The sequence below is a fragment of the Oratosquilla oratoria genome, chromosome 1 (genome assembly GCF_046742065.1).
Source record: "Oratosquilla oratoria isolate Oo_2021 chromosome 1, ASM4674206v1, whole genome shotgun sequence".
In the NCBI taxonomy this organism is placed as follows: Eukaryota; Metazoa; Arthropoda; class Malacostraca; order Stomatopoda; family Squillidae; genus Oratosquilla; species Oratosquilla oratoria.
Window position 1 is genome coordinate 63,744,931 of NC_134777.1, and position 2,500 is coordinate 63,747,430.

Here is a 2,500-nt window from a genome sequence, read left to right on the forward strand (position 1 = left end):
TACAATCGTTTACTTTTATTTTTCACGAAAAATGCTTGTAATATGATAGATCAACTTTCCAACACTAAGTCTCCTTCAACCTAACCTGGAATGCTGGGCAGATGTTTTGATAGGTAAACAAACAAAAAATCAGTAATTCTCTTCACGTTAAGCTCAACAAAATGCACGACAAAGATTGAAGCTCCAGAAAACTACAGTCTAAACATGCTTTGTAGAGGTATACAGACGATGATAGATATTAAAAAAACTGTTAAGGTTCTCCTATTGTTAAACAAACACACTATTAATCTCTCTTGGCTTAAGTGAAGTAGGTTTCTATAGGCAAGAAAAGACTAGTCTGAAATATGTCCTTCAAATATTATTGAGTAGATATTTCAAAGGCTTTGATAAATCTAAATCGAGCTGACATTTAAGATTAACCTTATTTAGGGGAGGAAAACTTTTGTCAAAAATCATCTGGACTAACCTTTTCCTCAACCAAATTCAACTTATATTTTTTATTCTGACTGCCACCAGACAATTTTATTCGCGTGATAAAAAAATTCAGTAGTCAAAGTGTTAATCCATTTTTTAGGTAAATGAATACGTTGGTACTCTTAAGACAACATGAAAAAGACATTCAATAGCAAAAAATACACTTCCAGACCTTCTCAGGTCAAGCTGGACTGACATTTTAAAGGCAAACAGACTTCGGAGCACCTACTGCTGTAAAACCAGCTTTCTCGTGCCTGTCGGAGGGAGCAACCAATCGCCAAGGGAGCTGCAGAAGAGAAACTGTGCCCAGCTGGGAACCCGTGGCCAACAGCTGGCCACCTTCGTGTGGACTCACCGTCTCCAGGACTTCGTCAACCACCTACAAAGAAAAACATCAGTCTTCACGACATTTAAAGTGCAACCCTGTGTGTACCTTCCTTTATTTGTGGGTTCATTCTTTTCTGCCACAAACGATTTTATTCACCTGATGGGAAGCTCTTGGGCCCTAAAGAATGAGGAACTGTCTATATTAAAAATTCTAGTGCCTAACTGATTTTATTTTTATTTTTTTCTCACAAGCAATGTTGTTCAAAAGGAGGAAACCCTTTTACCTGATGAAGAAATAAGCCTGATCAATTAATATTTTTCATCCCTAGGAAGGAAGGCATCACAGTAAATTGAACATTCTGAAGTCGACACTCGATTCTTGTTTTTTTTCTACTGCCGACAGGCGACTTTATTCAGCAGAAGGAAGCCCTTTTTGGCGTGATAAGATTAAACGTATTCGGTTAATCCTTCGAGGTTAATATCGCCTCTTTTAGATTTATTTTTGTCACCAAGCGATTTATTTCAAAGGGCTATGAGGAGAAAAGGGGAGAAGCAAGTTAGAGATAAAGAATGAAATTAAAGCCTCGTTTACATGTAGCAAGTTGAGAGGTAATTCAAGTACGCAAGTCACTTGAACTGGAAAGGAAAACGAGCAAGTACTTGCTCACACAGGCCAAATCAGAAACAAGTTGCCTGTGTGAACATGTATTTCCTCGCTTTCCTCTCCAGTTTAAGTAAATTGCACACTTGACTTCCCTTTCTACTTGGCCCGTGTCATTTACACGGGGCAAATTGAGAGGCAAGTCAAACGTGCAAGTTACTTGCCGTGTGTAAACACCTGCTTGACGAAAGCAAATTGAGCAGGTTACCCAATTTTTTGTCAAGCAAATGTTTACACACTTGCACGCTTGACTTACCTCTTAACTTGTCCCCTGTAAACGAGACTTTAAGGAACAAGATCAGGAAGTTGAGACCAGAATAGGCTGAATATTGGAAGCATATAAAACAAAGAGTGAGATTCTGGATAAAAGATGTAAAGACTCTCTTCTTAAAAAGAGAGAGAGAGAGAGAGAGAGAGAGAGAGAGAGAGAGAGAGAGAGAGAGAGAGAGAGAGAGAGAGAGAGAGAGAGAGAGAGCGAGAGCGAGAAAGAGAGAGAGGAGAGAGAGAGAGAGAGAGAGAGAGAGAGAGAGAGAGAGAGAGAGTGTGAGAGAAAGAGAGAGAGAGAAAGAGAGAGGGAGAGAGGGAGAGAGAAAGAGAGAGAGAGAAAGAGAGAGGGAGAGAAGGAGAGAGAGAACCACAGGAGGTGTCGCCACCCCCCCACCCCCCCATTTCAAAAGCTGATCTTCAGGCTGCGACTTGAGGACCGTTGTTTCTGGCACAACACGGAAGATCGCCGGTGCAACCACTGCCGTGCCGAAAATGCCGACCTTCTGCACTACCTGAGCGACTGCCCCGCCACCTCTTTCCTTAGACGGGGACCACCGGCGCCATCTGAAGATCTTGTGAGCCACCTCTGCCGACTTCAAAGCCCCTATGAGCTCCGTCAGTTACTAGTGTATCCGCCGCCGCTCTAACTGCGGTAACCTCTCTATTCCATTGCCCCCCCTCATTGTTCCTTTGACAAGCTACACCATCCTACTTCCTCTCTGCACGGTGTGTCTTCCATAAACACCACCACGTGGGCTCAAACAAAGCCCT

The 2,500-nt window shown here is 42.4% G+C and overlaps 1 protein-coding gene across 1 annotated transcript in view; it reads right to left on the bottom strand.

Annotated features, from left to right (window-relative positions):
* The window catches only part of LOC143028376 (dynein intermediate chain 3, ciliary-like), a 111,027-nt gene that overhangs the window by 531 nt on the left and 107,996 nt on the right, over window positions 1-2,500 (bottom strand). The window contains exon 10 of the mRNA XM_076190361.1: window positions 704-853. Coding sequence (XP_076046476.1) covers window positions 704-853 — 150 coding nt within the window. The remainder of the gene's footprint in view (window positions 1-703; window positions 854-2,500) is intronic.